Source organism: Rhinoraja longicauda, chromosome 10 (assembly GCF_053455715.1).
Source record: "Rhinoraja longicauda isolate Sanriku21f chromosome 10, sRhiLon1.1, whole genome shotgun sequence".
NCBI classification, from domain to species: domain Eukaryota; kingdom Metazoa; phylum Chordata; class Chondrichthyes; order Rajiformes; family Arhynchobatidae; genus Rhinoraja; species Rhinoraja longicauda.
The window spans coordinates 5,773,645-5,789,509 of NC_135962.1; the positions used below are offsets into that span (position 1 = coordinate 5,773,645).

Here is a 15,865-nt window from a genome sequence, read left to right on the forward strand (position 1 = left end):
TGTCTATTGTCTATAGTACATTATAAACAATATAATAAACGAGAAAAAAAAGTTCAGTGCGTGTATATATTATTTACATATTATATATGCACACACTAAACTTTTTTTCTTGTTTATTATATTGTTTGCAGTGTACTCTGTTTACATATTCTGTGTGTATATGTGTGTGTATATATATATATATATATATATATGCACACCCACACGCACACATACATATACATAAAAAACACACAAACAATAACAGTGCAAAAAGACAAAACCAATCTCCCCAAGTCTATTGTAGTTCAGAGCTTATTTGAGGTTGTGGTGTTTAATAACCTGATGGCTGTTGGGAAGAAGCTGTTCCTGAACCTGGACGTTACAGTTTTCAGGCTCCTGTACCTTCTTCCCGATGGCAGGGGTGAAATGAGCGCGTGGCCAGGGTGGTGTGGGTCTCTGATGATGCCGGCTGCCATTTTGAGGCAACGACTCCTGTAAATCCCTTCGATGGTGGGGAGGTCAGAACCCGTGATGGACTGGGCATGTTTTCACAACGTTTTGCAGTCTTTTTTGCTCCTGGTCGTTCAAGTTGCCGAACCGGGCCGTGATGCAACCAGTCCATATGCTCTCTACTGTACACCTGTAGAAGTTCGAGAGTTCACTCTGACATACCGAATCTCTGCAATCTTCTCAAGAAGTAGAGGCATTGATGAGCTTTCTTCATGATTTCGTTAGTGTGCTGGGTCCAGGAAAGATCTGGTTATAAAACTGGTTTTACATGTCCCTGCCAATATTGGGTTTTGGGTGTGTCTTTGCGAGCCATGAGGACAATCTGTGTACAAAATCTCCTAACCTTAAAGAGAAGTTTGTATTGCACAGAGTTTGTAGTGGACTGCCGACTCTAAGCTGCTGCACTCTAATTCAGTGACTGTCTCTTGCAGGCTTGGCTCCTGGTCAACTGTACACTTACCCCGCTCGTTGTTGGCATAAGAAGAGGCGTCTGCATCCTCCGGAAGACCCCAGGCTGAGACTTTGTGAAATAAAACTCGGTGAGTTGTTCTTCGGCCCACTCTGAAGCCTGAAACCGGTACAATAACGGCGTTGGAGGTTTCCTGTACAAACCACACTTTAGCAACAAGCCATGAAGTGCTTCAGTGCGTACTTTGTATGCGTTGGAATTAGCTGCTCGGTTAATTTTGAAGGAGGAAGTGGTGGGGAGGACAGTTAACATGCATTAAATTATAGAAACATTGAAAATAGGCGCAGGAGTAGGCCATTCGGCCCTTCCAGCCACCACCGCCATTCAATGCGTTCGCAGGCTCGAAGGGCCAAATGGCCTACTCCTGCACCTATTTTCTATGTTTCAATATGATCATGGCTGATCATCCACAATCAGTACCCCGTTCCTGCTTTCTCCCCATATCCCTTGATTCGGTTAGCCCTAAGAGCTAAATCTAACTCTCTCTTAACTATATCCAGTGAATTAGCTTCCACTATCTTCTGTGGCAGAGATTTCCAGATTCACAACTCTCTGAGTGAAAAAGTTTTTCCTCATCTCAGTCCTAAATGGCCGACCCCTTATTCTTAAACTGTGACCCCCGGTTCTGGACCAGGTGTGGTTCCAACATCAGGTATCAGTGTGGTTCCAACATTTTCAGGTTATAAGAAGCTGTGGTAGGAGCTCCCTCCCCTTCAGCCTGCTCTGCCTTTCAACCAAGATGCCAGTCTTCTACCTCCATGCCATTTTCTTGCTCTCCCCGTTTGATCAAGCAATCCCTTCTTTGAATGAACTCTGACTGACTGAGCCTTCACGGCCTTCTGGGGTAGAGAATTCCATGGATGTGTCACCCTTAGAGCGAAGAAAATTCTCCCCCTCTCACTGTTTAGTTTAGTTTGGTGATACAGCGCGGAAACAGGCCCTTCGGCCCAACGTTTCCACACCGACCAACGATCCCCACACACTAACACTATCTTACACACACTAGGGACAATTTACACTTACACCAAGCCAATTAACCTACAAACCTGTACGCCTTTGGAGTGTGGGAGGAAACCGAAGATCTTGGAGAAAAGTCACGGGGAGAACGTACAAACACCGTACAGACAGCACCCGTAGTCGGGATCGAACCCGGGTCTCTGTAGCTGCAAGCGCTGTAAGGCAGCAACTCTACCGCTGCGCCACCGTGCCACCCCAGGCGCACTGCTGAAAGGCCTCTCACTCACTCTGAGGCTTTTACAGGGAGAGCACACTTGTACCTTTTTTCCTGTTCAGGGCTTTTTGCTTTCTGCAGAATGTAATGGGTGTGAAAATTAATTTGTATAATCTGGAAATAAATTGTCCAGAATATATCCATAATACATGGCGGCAGAGTGGATTACCTATTGCCCAAAACTATCACCCAAACTGGCCCTTCAGCCCATCGTGTTATGCTGGCCACCCACAGAGCAGTCCCATTTCATCCCTCTCTTATTTCCCTGCAGCCCTCTGGTATGGTACTTTGGCACTTAATTTGTCACATGCACCGAAATACAGTGAAGATCATTTTTGTATACAGTTCAGTACAAGTGTCACTATAAATAAGCACATAGATAGATCTTCAATGAGCATCCCGACATTCCTCACACATGCCCAGTCAACAGCCCTCTGATAATGAAGGGGGCACCCCTAAGGACCTTCTACAACACTATGGTGGCATCGGCCATTTTCTATGGAGTGGCCTGCTGGAGCAGCAGCATCTCAGCGGCAGATGGGAAGAGACTCAACAAGCTGGTCAGGAAGGCCAGCTCTGTCCTGGGTTGCCCCCTCGACTCAGTACAGGCGGTGGGAGAGAGGAGGATGATGGCAAAGATAACATCGCTGCTGGACAACGACTCCCACCCCATGCAGGACACTGTCACTGCACCGAGTAGCTCCTTCAGTGACAGACTCCTTCACCCCAAGTGTGTGGAGGAGAGATATAGGAGGTCCTTCCTTCCCGCTGCTGTGCGACTGCACAACCAGCACTGCTCCCAGCAGACCAGTCAACAATAACAGCTAAGAACACACAGAAAACTGATGACAATTTATGTATCTTTTATTTATAATGAATGATCTCTTGCTCTCTTGCTATCCACTTTGCTGCTGTAACACTGTAAATTTCCCCGGTGTGGGATGAATAAAGGAATATATTATTATTATAAGAGGTTAGATTTGTTTCAAAGCATAGTATACATACAGAGAAAAAAAGGTTGCCTCTGGATTAGGGTTGGGGGAGGGAGTCACCGACTAGCTGTGGAGGGTGCTGATGATCTTGGACCCTCTGATCTTACAAGCCAATACAGCAGCACTTTTCAACTTGGCTAAATACCACCCAGGGCAAAGCTTGTGGTGGAAGTAGGGACTTTATTGGAATAGCTATCCAAAAGAGGTGTGATCGGGACCATTGTGCAACCAACAGACTCTGAATAAGTCGGCAAAAATGGTTATGAGCACTTATTTTGTACAATCAAAACTACTTGAGACCATGGAACTGTAAAGGACAGGGGCATGCCCTTTGGCCCACAATGCCCATTTTGAGCATGATGCCACCTTAAAATAATCACCTCTGCCTGTATGTGATCCATTACTTTCCCTGGTAGACACAAAATGCTGGAGTAACTCAGTGGGTCAGGCAGAATCTCTGGAGAGAAGGAATGGGTGACGTTTCCCTATATGTCCATGTGTTTAAAAGCCTTTAAATGCCAGCTTCCACCACCAACCCTGGCAGCGCATTGTAGGCATCCACCGTTCTCGGTGTCAGATAAACGTACTCTGGTAAAAAGATTCTGACCCTCTCTGCCTCTCATAATTGTGTATACTTCTCTCAGGTCTCCTCTCAAACTCCATCGCTCCAAGTTTGTCCAACCTCCTGATAGCTAATATGCTCTAATCCAGGCAGCATTCTGGGAAGCTTCTTGGGCACCCTCTCCAAAGCCTCCACATCGTTCCACTGATGGGGGTGAACAGAACTGTTCACCCAATTGGCCTCACCAAAGCTTTGTCAAAGCTGCGACTTCCTGACTCAATGTATTAACCGACGAAGGCAAGCATACCATGTGTCTTCTTCACCACGCTATCTGCTTGAGACCCTTCTTCAGACTGAGAGTCAGGGGAGAGGGAGACACACAGATAAGAAAATGTAAGGTATGAAAATGAGACATCAGAGGGGGTAGAGATCAAGGAAAATGTAGAGTAGATTATTGTGAGCTAGGTGAAGGTGACAACAAAGCAAACAGAGATAAAATGTAATGGGGACAGTCAGACTAGTCGGAGAACCTGGGAAGGGGGAGAGAGAGGGAAAGCAAGGGTTACTTGAAGTTAGAGTAGTCAATGAGGTGTGTAAGCTGCCCAAGCAAAATATGATGTGCTGTTCCTCCAGTTTGCGCTGGGCCTCACTCTGACAATGGAGGAGGCCCAGGACAGAAAGGTCTGTGTGGGAATGGGGGGGGGGGGGAGTTAAAGTGTTTAGAAACCGGGAGATCAGGTAGGTTTAGGCAGACTGAGAGGAGGTTTCGGTAAAACGATCGCCGAGCCTGCGCTTGGTCTCACCAATATACAGGAGTCCACACCTGGAACAGCAGTTGCGGTAGATGAGGATGGAGGAGGTGCAAGTAAACCTCTGCCTCACCTGAAAAGACCATCTTAGCAAAAATATTGCTAAGATATTTGGAGTCTTGAATTCTTAGTGTGGTAATTTGTGTGGGAATTGGCCGTGGTTAAAAATATACCCCCTATTTCTGCTGGAACATTTTCTAAGGATTTTGATTTTTAAACACTTTTTACAGTATATACAGGGAATGCAACACAATCTGCACCCGCCTTTGGTCGTGTCATCAAGTCTATACATTCTATCGAGCTTTGGTTCAGTTGAGTTTATTGTCACGTGTACCGAGGTACAGTGAAAAGCTTTTGTTGCGTGCTATCCAGTCAGTGGAAAGACAGTACATGATTACAGTCGAGCCATTTACAGTGTACAGATACTTGATAAGGAACACTTGCTCATGTTATCCAAACAGATCAGATATACCACACATAGATACAATCAGTCCAAACTCAAGGACATTGGATACTGTAGAGCGAAGAGGAATTTACAAAATGCAGAATATAGTTCCTTAGACAAAGTCCGATGTCCTCAATGGAATACAAGTGTTTTATTTCGAACAATGGAGTCTCAGAGGAGATTGAATTTACGAATGGTCTTAGCCATTCAGCCCCTCTAATCTGTACTAGCTCTTCTGTAAGAGCAATCCAGCCTGCCCCATTCCTTCCACGGAAAACTCAGATGTTTATCCAGCTTCTTTATGAATATTAGAATTAAATTAGCCCCTACAATTCGCCCAGCAGTGCATCACAGACCCTAACCTGATTTGATTTTTGAATTTGATCCTTGATTTTTTTTTCTCTCTGCCCCCACCCCCCACCCACATGAAGTGCGTTCATTCTGGGTCCTTAGTTCTTATCTCCCTGTCAATTGGAACAGTTTTTCTCCCTCTACGTAGTTTAGTTTAGAGATACAGCGCAAAAACAGGCCCTTCGGCCCACTGAGTCCGCACCGACCAGCGATCCCTGCACACTAACACTATCCTACACACACAAGGGACAATTTTTGAAAAACATTTATACCGAGCTAATTAACCTACAAACCTGTACGTCTTTGGAGTGTGGGAGGAAACCGAAGATCTCGGAGAAAACCCACGCAGGTCACGGGGAGAACGTATAAACTCCGTACAAACAGCAACTGTAGTCGGGATCGAACCCGGGTCTCTGGCGCTGTAAGGCAATAGCTCTACCGCTGTGCCACCGTGCCACCCTCCTCTGTCTACACCTAACATGATTTTAAAATACTCTTATCAGATCCCCTTCTAACCCTGAAGCACCACAACCTAGCTTCTCCAGTCTCTCTATATAACTAAAATCCCTCAACCTTGGAATCATTTTGGTTAATCTCCTCTTTGCCTCTCCAAAGCTTTCATATATTATCCAAAATGTAGTCCCTGGAACTGGGCACAGTACTCCAGTTGGTTTTTAAAGGTTTAAACACCACCAGGTATATTAAATCTTTCCCCTCTTGCCTTAGACCTGGGCCCTCTGGTTCTTGATACGCCTACTCTTGGGCCTTACTCTAGGCTTGTATATGCTGGAATTTAGAAGGATGAGAGGGGATCTTATCGAAACATATAAGATTATTAAGGGATTGGACACATTAGAGGCAGGAAACATGTTCCCAATGTTGGAGGAGTCCAGAACAAGGGGCCACAGTTTAAGAATAAGGGGTAGGCCATTTAGAACTGAGATGAGGAAAAACATTTTCAGTCAGAGAGTGGTGAATCTGTGGAGTTCTCTGCCTCAGAAGGCAGAGGAGGCCAATTCTCTGAATGCATTCAAGAGAGAGCTAGATAGAGCTCTTAAGGATAGCGGAGTCAGGGGGTATGGGGAGAAGGCAGGAACGGGGTACTGATTGAGAATGATCAGCCATGATCACATTGAATGGCGGTGCTGGCTCGAAGGGCCGAATGGCCTCGTCCTGCACCTATTGTCTATTGTCTATAAGCCAGCAAAGTCCAATCAAGGATAGGCCGAGGGTCACCAATGAGGTAGATAGTAGTTCGGCATTGCTTCAGCACAAAGTGCTGGAGTAGCTCAGGAATTTGATGAGTAATGTGGTGCAGTAATGTTACTGTGTGGAACCATTGCCTGCTGTCACTGAGCTGGTGTTGACATCTCTGAGTCCCCTTCTGTTTTGGGTGAGAGGGCCACTGCAGACAGACAGTGGCTGCTGCTCCAGATTAATAGACTCAGCCGTTACCACTTTGCAGTGGCTAATTATCCCCCTTTCGAACACAAGCTTATTATGAGGATGTTCTGCGGAATAAATTGCCTCTGGCAAGGAATTGACATTATTAAAAACTAATTGCTAAAGTTGCCTTATTCCATAGACCCTGCCGGAAGGGAAGGCAATGGGCTTATTGTCGGCCTAAAGCAGAATTTGATGCAGAAATGTATTTGCCATGGTTATTCCATTTAAACAGTGTAATTGTTCCCGATTTTGTCAACAGTGACTTTCGGATAAAGCAAAGGTGGACACAAAATGCTGGACTAACTCAGCAGGTCAGGCTGAATGTCAGGAGAGAAGGAATGGGTGACGTTTCGGGTCGAGACCCTTTGTCTGACGAAGGGGTCTCGACCTGAAACGTCAGCCATTCCTTCTCTCCCGAGATGCTGCCTGACCCGCTGAGTTACTCCGGCATTTTGTGTCTACTTTTGATTTAAACCGGCATCTGCAGTTTTTTTCCTTCAGATAAAGCAAAATCTTTGTCCAGACATTGACAGTGTGCTCTGGCCTTCCAGCTTCTAGCAGCAGAGGCTCTTGTGCACAGCAAAGATAGTGGGTTGTTTCGGAAAGATAGTGGGAACTGCAGATGCTGGTTTAAACCAAAGATAGACATAATAAGCATGAGTAACTTAGGTCTGAAGAAGGTTTTCGACCCGAAACATCACCTATTCCTTCTCTCCAGAGATGCTGCCTGACCTGCTGAGTTACTCCAGCTTTTTGTGTCCATCTTATGTTTAAATCAGCATCTGTAGTTCCTTCCGACACATTTTCTCACTCATTTCCGTGTTCTAGTTGTCATAGTTTTAGCTGGTTATTTTTGCAGAATGTTTGAAAGTCTTGAACTTATTTCAAGGAGATGCAGCTTTGAACTGCAATCCCGTTAAATAGTTGCAGCAAGTGAATCTCGGGTCGATGCAATAGCGTGAACATCAAAAATCAAGTCTATGGAGATGTTTTTGGTGGCACAGTGACAAAGCAGTAGAACTGCTGCCTCACTGCACCAGAGACCCGGGTTCGATCCTGTCCTCGGGCGCTCTCCGTGTGGCGTTTACACTTTCTCGCTGTGACAGGGCGGCACGGTGGCGCAGCGGTAGAGTTGCTGCCTTACAGCGAATGCAGCGCCGGAGACTCAGGTTCGATCCTGACTACGGGCACCATCTGTACGGAGTTTGTACGTTCTCCCCGTGACCTGCGTGGGTTTTCTCCGAGATCTTCGGTTTCCTCCCACACTCCAAAGACGTACAGGTATGTAGGTTCATTGACTGGGTAAATGTAAAAATTGTCCCTAGTGTGTGTAGGATAGTGTTAATGTGCGGGGATCGCTGGGCGGAGCGGACTCGGTGGGCCGAAGGGCCTGTTTCCGCGCTGTATCTCTAAATCTAAATCTAAACCACATGGGTTTCCTCTGGATGTTTCGGTTTCCTCCAACATTGCAAAGATGTGCTTGTTTGTGGGTTAATTTGCCTCTGTACATTTCCCCCAGTGTGTAGGAGGTAGATGAGAATGTTATCTAACACCGAACCAGTGCAAACGGGTGATCGATGGTGAGCAAGGACTCGGTGGGCCGAAGGGCCTATTTTCATGCTGTGACTCTAAACTAAACTAAAGTAAGTTAATTCCAGGTTGTTGCAGGAGAGGCATGTTTCAGCAGCGAGCCCATTGATTCACCAAATTGTATCCAAATTGGCTAATTGAGCAGCTGATAAAAACAAGGCATGGTTCAGTTCAGTTCAGTTTATTGTCACGTGTACCGAGGTACAGTGAAAAGCTTTTGTTGCGTGCTAACCAGCTAGCGGAAAGACAATGTATGATTACAATCGAGCCATTCACAGTGTGTAGATACATGATAAGGGAATAACGTTGAGTGCAAGGTAAAGCCAGCAAAGTCCGATCAAGGATTTGAGGGTTACCAATGAGGTAGACAATAGTGGAGCGGCCATGTTGGGAGTGAGGCTGTGCTGACGTCACGTGAAGGAAGGAGGCTACCAAACGCAGGCTCAGCGATCGCTTCGCTCAACACCTGCGCTCAGTCCGCCTTAACCAATCTGATCTCCCGGTGGCTGAGCACTTCAACTCCCCCTCCCATTCCCAGTCTGACCTTTCTGTCATGGGCCTCCTCCAGTGCCATAGTGAGGCCCACCGGAAATTGGAGGAACAGCACCTCATATTTCGCCTGGGCAGCTTGCAGCCCAGCGGTATGAACATCGACTTCTCCAACTTTAGATAGTTCCTCTGTCCCTCTCTTCCCTTCCTCCTTCCCAGATCTCCCTCTATCTTCCTGTCTCCACCTATATCCTTCCTTTGTCCCGCCCCCCTGACATCAGTCTGAAGAAGGGTTTCGACCCGAAACGTCACCCATTCCTTCTCTCCTGAGATGCTGCCTGACCTGCTGAGTTACTCCAGCATTTTGTGAATAAATACCTTCGATTTGTACCAGCATCTGCAGTTATTTTCTTCGGCTATCTTGGTCGGTTAGGAGGATAAGGTGCAGTCTGCCCGTGTGTGAGTCTTGTTGTTTTTTTATTTCTCTCCCTTTCACGGTCCAGTTGCAGTGGTGCGTTGGTACAATGCTGCTCTTGCAGGAAGTGGGGGAGTCAGGGACACTGCTGGTGTCTCCGATGACTACACAGGGTGGGATGGGAATTGTGTCCAAGTGCAGCTCCTTGCAGACTGCATTAGGGAACTGGAGGTGCAGCTGGATCAACCCAGGACCACCCAGGGGAAGAAGAGCTTCTTGGCGAAGCCGCACCGCAAAGTCGTCACGCACCCAAGGTCCATGGGGAGAGAAGGCGGGTGACCACGAGGGAGGGAAATAGACGGGGACTGCAGGAGGCCCCTGTGCCCTTCAAAACAGGCGCCACGTTTTGTCGGAGGAGGGTGGGGGGGGTGAAGGGGGTGACACTTCAAAGCTAAACAGCAGTACCAGGCAGGGCTGTGACATAGAAATATAGAAAATAGGTGCATGATTAGGCCATTCGGCCCTTCGAGCCTGCACCGCCATTCAATATGATCATGGCTGATCGTCCAACTCAGTATCCCGTACCTGCCTTCTCTCCATACCCCCTGATCCCTTTAGCCACAAGGGCCACATCTAACTCCCTCTTAAATATAGCCAATGAACTGGCCTCAACAACCTTCTGTGGCAGGGAATTCCACAGATTCACCACTCTCTGTGTGGAAAAAAACGTTCTCATCTCGGTCCTAAAAGACTTCCCCCTTATCCTTAAACTGTGACCCCTTGTTCTGGACTTCCCCAACATCGGGAACAATCTAGCCTGTCCAACCCCTTAAGAATTTTGTACGTTTCTATAAGATCCCCCCTCAATCTTCTAAATTCCAGCGAGTACAAGCCAAGTACAAACACAGGGTCTGGCTCTGTGACTCATCAGGGAAGGGTACCGTCAGCTGGAGACGCAGTGTAGTGAGGGGTGCAGGCAGGAGATTCTGCGGCAGCAGGCAGGATGGTGTGCTGCCTCCCTGGAGCCAGGGCCCAGGAGCGGGCTGCATCACATCCACAAGAGGGAGGGGGAGCAGCCGGAAGCCGTGGTGCACATTGGCACAAATGACTTAGTGGGGAAAGAGGTACTTCAAAATCAGTAGAGGGACTTAGGTGAAAGGCGAAGAAGCCGGACCTCCGGTAATCTGTGGGTGGCTCCCAGTGCCTCGTGCTGGAGCGGGCGGGAACATAAAGATAGGGGAGGTGAATGTGTGGCTGAGGGGTTGGTGCAGGGGGCAGGGGTTCAGATTTCTGGACCATTGGGATCTCCTCTGGGGCAGAGGCGACCTGTACAAGAGGGATGTGTTGCACCCTAACTGGAGGGGAACCAATATCCCTGACAGGCAGGTTCGCTCGTGCTGCACGGGTGGGTTTAAACTAGATTGGCAAGCGGGGGGGGGGGGGGGGTCCTAAGCAGGACCAAGGAAGGTGAGAGGCTGGAAGGCAGTATGTATGGTGATGAAAGAAAGTGGACAGACTAGGCCGGAGAAAGGCAGGGGGCATGGATGGGCTGTTGATTTGAATTGTACTCATTTAATGTGAGAGGCTGATGAACTCAGGGTGTGCATAGGTATATGTATCTGTGGGGGACATTGTAGCTATAAAAGAAACCTGGTGAAGGCAAGTCAAGTCAAGTCAATTTTATTTGTATAGCACATTTAAAAACAACCCACGTTGACCAAAGTGCTGTACATCAGTTCAGGTACTAAGAAACGAACATACAGTGGCACACAAACAAAACAGCACATACATAAACAGTTCACAGCGCCCCCCCCCCCCCCCCCCCAGAGGGCCTCAAACGCTAGGGAGTAGAAATAGGTTTTGAGCCTGGACTTAAAGGAGTCGATGGAGGGGGCAGTTCTGATGGGGAGAGGGATGCTGTTCCACAGTCTAGGAGCTGCAACCGCAAAAGCGCGGTCACCCCTGAGCTTAAGCCTAGACCGCGGGATAGTGAGTAGCCCCAAGTCGGCCGACCTGAGGGACCTGGAGATAGAGTGGTGGGTTAGAGGATGTTTGATATGGAGGGAGGGGTGGGGGGGGGAAGCCCGTTTAGGGCTTTGTATGTGAATAGGAGGTGGTGAAGAGCAGGGCAGGGCTGACAGCTTAATGTTCCAGGGTACACGTGCTTCAGCAGCGATAGAGGTGGGGGTAAAAGAGGAGGGGGTGTTGGTCTATTGATTAAGGAGGATGTCCTGGCCCTGGTCAAGGTGACGTTACTGATGGTTCGGTGATTGTTATGTAGGAAGGCACTGCTGCACATGTGGTTTACACCGAAGTTAGACACAAAATGCTGGAGTGACTCCGCGGGGACAGACAGCATCTCTGGAGAGAAGGAATGGGTGACGTTTTGGGTCGAGACCCTTCTTCAGACTGAGAGTGAGGGGAGAGGGAACCCAGAGATGTGGAAGGGCACAAAGAGCGCGCAAGATGTGAAAGGGACGGATAAAAGCAGACGATGATCAAGGAAACGTACAATGATTCATTGTTGGCTGAGGGGAAGATGACAACGAGGCATACAAAGACATGTGGGTTTGTGGGTTAATTGGCTGTTGTAAATTGCCCCTCTTGTGGCTGTGAAAGTAAGATAACATAGAAATAGTGTGAAAGGGTAGATGGTTGTCGTGGGATCAGTGGGCCAAAGGGCCTATTTCTACATTGTACGTCTAAATGCATAAATCCATTCCTGCCTGGACATGTTAAGGCAGTAGAGCTTTGATCTGATAGGTGGGTAGTTGCGGGATAACACACCTTTGTCGAGGAGCAACAGTTTTTGCTGTTCGTCATGTGTCTAGCCTTTGTGTTGCAGCTTCACCAGGTTTAGGGTGGCACAGTGGCACAGCGGTAGAGTTGCTGCCTGACAGCGCCAGAGAGCCGGGTTCAAACCTGACTACGGGTGCTGTCTGTATGGAGTTTGTACGTTCTCCAAGATCTTCGGTTTCCTCCCACACTCCTAAGACGTACAGGTTTGTAGGTTAATTGGCTTGGTATAGACAATAGACAATAGGTGCAGGAGGAGGCCATTCAGCCCTTCGAGCCATTCAATGTGATCATGGCTGATCATTCTCAATCAGTACCCCGTTCCTGCCTTCTCCCCATACCCCCTGACTCCGCTATCCTTAAGAGCTCTATCTAGCTCTCTCTTGAATGTATTCAGAGAATTGGCCTCCACTGCCTTCTGAGGCAGAAAATTCCACAGATTCACAACTCTCTGACTGAAAAAGATTTTCCATCTTCAGTTCTAAATGGTCTACCCCTTATTCTTAAACTGTGGCCCCTTGTTCTGGACTCCCCCAACATTGGGAACATGTTTCCTGCCTCTAACGTGTCCAACCCCTTAATAATCTTATACGTTTCGATAAGATCTCCTCTCATCCTTCTAAATTCTAGTGTAAACAAGCCTAGTCGCTCCAGTCTTTCAACATATGACAGTCCCGCCATTCCTCTAGTATCTTTGGTTTCCTCCCACAGTCCTAAGACGTACAGGTGTGTAGGTTAATTGGCTTGGTCTAAATGTAAATTGTACCAAGTGTGTAGGATAGTGTTAGTGTGCGGGGATCACGGGCACGGGACGGTGGCGGCCCGGTGGCGCAGCGGTAGAGTTGCTGCCTTACAGCGAATGCAGCGCCGGAGACTCAGGTTCGATCCTGACTACGGGTGCTGTCTGTACGGGGTTTGTACGTTCTCCCCGTGACCTGTGTGGGTTTTCTCCGAGATCTTCGGTTTCCTCCCACACTCCAAAGACGTGCACGTTTGTAGGTTAATTGGCTGGGCAAATGTAAAAAAAATTTTTTTGTCCCTAGTGGGTGTAGGATAGTGTTAGTGTGCGTGGATCGCTGGGCGGCGCGGACCCGGTGGGCCGAAGGGCCTGTTTCTGCGCTGTATCTCTAAATCTAACGTAGGTTTTCTGCTGGTGCTCCGGTTTCCTCGTATATACCGAGGATGTTGAGGTTTGTAGGTTGATTGGCTTCTGCGAATTGTCCCTCGTGTGCATGATAGAACAAGTGCACAGGGGATTGTTGGTCGGACTCGGTGAGCCGATGGGCCCGTGTCCACAATGTATTTTTAAACCAAACTAAACTAAATGAAACTATCTGGTGCTGCTCCCGACATGTCCTTCTGCATAGACACCAGGGCCGTTTTTACAGCATTATGGGCCCCCGGGCAAAGCAGTGTACTGGGGCCCCCACCGTTACTCTCCCCCACCCCCCTTTCCCTACCAGCCCCCCCTGTCGTGCCGGCGAAAAGCACTTACCGAAAAGCACTTAGCGATGGACTTAGGGTGCTACATTGTTGCGAAAAGCACTTACAGATCGCTGTGAGAAGCACTTAGGGACCGAAAATGTTGCGAAAAAAGCACTTATTGAACCTACATTTTTAAAGTAGTATTTATTTATTGCAAGTCACTTAACATACACAGATCAGCATGGGGCCCCTATGCTCGTGGGCCCCCGGGCAAGTGCCCATCAGGCCCATGCGTTAAGACGGCCCTGATAGACACAACATGCTGAAGTAACTCAACGTCTCTGGAGAGAAGGAATAGGTGACGTTTCAGGTCGGGACCCTTCTTCAGGCTGTGTGTCAGGGGTGAGGGAGTCTGGAGATATGGAAGGATAAGGTGTGAAAACGACAGATCAAAGCACTCGATGATAAGCAAATGTATATTGTAAGAAAATAACTGCAGATGCTGGTACAAATCGAAGGTATTTATTCACAAAATGCTTTGTGGTATGGTATCATCACACATACTGTTCCCCCAAAACACTGATTACACTGCAAGAGGCATAGCGAAAGGTGGGTTTTGCTTACTAAAATGGCAGACGTTCCGCTCAACTCAGTAACTCAGCAGGTCAGGCAGCATCTCGGGAGAGAAGGAATGGGTGACGTTTCGGGTCGAGACCCTTCTTCAGACTGATGTCAGGGGGGCGGGACAAAGGAAGGATGCAGGTGGAGACAGGAAGATAGAGGGAGAACTGGGAAGGGGGAGGGGAAGAGAGGGACAGAGGAACTATCTAAAGTTGGAGAAGTCAATGTTCATACCGCTGGGCTGCAAGCTGCCCAAGCGAAATATGAGGTGCTGTTCCTCCAATTTCCGGTGGGCCTCACTATGGCACTGGAGGAGGCCCATGACAGAAAGGTCAGACTGGGAGTGGGAGGGGGAGGTTGACGTGCTCAGCCACCGGGAGATCAGGTTGGTTAAGGCGGACTGAGCGAAGGTGTTGAGTGAAACGATCGCCGAGCCTGCGCTTGGCAAATGTATATTGGTTCATTGTTAGCTGAGGGGAAGGTGACAAGGAGGCACAAAATCAATAAATTTATCAGAAGGACAGTGAAACCAGTTGGAGAACTAGGGTGGGGGAGGGACAGAGACGGAGGAGGGGCGATCTCCTCCTGCATACCCAGGTTGTCCTCGGCTTGTGTAAAGGTGGACTGGGATGGTGTCAGGTCATCGGGTTGCAGATGGTGGTGGAGTACATTTCTGCTGCGGGGATCGCTGGGCGGCACGGACTTGGAGGGCCGAAAAGACCTGTTTCCGGCTGTATATATATGATATGATATGATGATACTCGTCATCAGCAATGCCTCATGGACGCCTTTCCTGAGCTGCTAGATCTGCTTCGAGTCTGTCATAAGGTCATATGTGATAGGAGCAGAATTAGGCCATTCGGCCCATCAAGTTTACTCCACCGTTCAATCATGGCTGATCTATCTCTCCCTCCTAACCCCATTCTCCTGCCATCTCCCCATAACCCCTGACACCTGTACTGATCAAGAATCTATCATTCTCTGCCTTAAAAATATCCACTGACTTGGTCTCCACAGCCCTCTGTGGCAGATAATTCCACAAGTTCACTGCCCTCTGACGAAAGAAATTCCTCCTCATCTCCTTCCTAATGGAACATCTGTTAATTCTGAGGCTGTGACCTCTTGTCCTAGACTCTCCCACCAGTGGAAACATCCTCTCCACATCCACTCTATCCAGGCCTTTCACTATTTTGTACGTTTCAATGAGGTCCCCCCTCATTCTTTGAAACTCCAGTGAGTACAGGCCCAGTGCCGACAAACGCTCATCATAGTTTAACCCACTCATTCCTGGGATCATTCTTGTAAACCTCCTCTGGACCCTCTCCAGAGCCAGCACATCCCTCCTCAGATATGGTGCCCAGATGTGCTCACAATGCTCCAAATGCGGCCTGACCAGCACCTTATAGATCCTCAGCATCACATTCCTCCGCTGATTCTTTGCATCTCGGATGGAACTCACGGTCATTATTAACTGAATAATGTTTCTGTCCATTTTGTCACGATGGAATTGCAGCAATGCGAAATCTGGCTTAATAATTCCCCTTGCTCAACCCAGGCCAACCACAAACACTATGCTTTTTAACTGTGCAGATTTTAATCTTTGATGACATTGTGGTGCTATTATTAAATGGGGTCGAGAGCTAAAGAAAAACAGTATGCAGGCAGGGCTGTGGGTTAGAGCAGGGAACCAGGACTCGTTAGACAGCTCTTTCATGGTATGTTGGCATTCATA

General features: G+C 48.1%; 1 protein-coding gene across 10 annotated transcripts in view; it reads left to right on the top strand.

Annotated features, from left to right (window-relative positions):
- dpf3 (double PHD fingers 3) overlaps positions 1-15,865 on the top strand; it is a 140,302-nt gene that overhangs the window by 45,073 nt on the left and 79,364 nt on the right. For all 10 annotated transcript variants that reach the window (XR_013547703.1, XR_013547704.1, XR_013547705.1 and 7 more), the window contains one exon: positions 924-1,031. Coding sequence is in view for 7 of the 10 variants with exons in the window: in XM_078406135.1 (XP_078262261.1) it covers positions 924-1,031 (108 nt within the window). In the remaining 3 variants the exon portion in view is untranslated. The remainder of the gene's footprint in view (positions 1-923; positions 1,032-15,865) is intronic.